The 280-nt window shown below is 56.1% G+C and overlaps 1 protein-coding gene across 1 annotated transcript in view; it reads right to left on the reverse strand.

Moving 5' to 3' along the window:
* The window catches only part of LOC103805264 (talin-1-like), a gene marked incomplete at its 3' end in the record, with an annotated part of 9088 nt that overhangs the window by 4936 nt on the left and 3872 nt on the right, over positions 1-280 (reverse strand). Inside the window, exon 5 of the mRNA XM_009077905.1 lies at positions 230-277. Within this exon, the coding sequence (XP_009076153.1) occupies positions 230-277 (48 nt within the window). The remainder of the gene's footprint in view (positions 1-229; positions 278-280) is intronic.

Consider the following 280-nt stretch of genomic DNA (forward strand, 5'->3'; position numbering starts at 1 on the left):
TGGGAGAGGAACAACAGGACTTCAGCCAGATGCAGCTGACATGGGATTCCCTGGGGTGCTCTGGAATATGCAGAGGGCAGGGCTAGGATTGCCAGTGTTGGCTTTTAGCCGGAAGATAACTGGGTATCCTGAAGCATTCCCTGTGGTGGCTGCTAACAAAACCCTCAGCCACCAGCCCTGTCAGGGGCTGGCATGAGGCAGTGGAGCCAGGTGCCCTGGGGAGCTGTACCTGCACATAGAGTAGGTTGAGCTGCACAGGATCTCGTGAATCCACATTCTG

Source organism: Acanthisitta chloris, unplaced genomic scaffold (genome assembly GCF_000695815.1).
Source record: "Acanthisitta chloris isolate BGI_N310 unplaced genomic scaffold, ASM69581v1 scaffold10897, whole genome shotgun sequence".
Lineage (NCBI taxonomy): Eukaryota > Metazoa > Chordata > Aves > Passeriformes > Acanthisittidae > Acanthisitta > Acanthisitta chloris.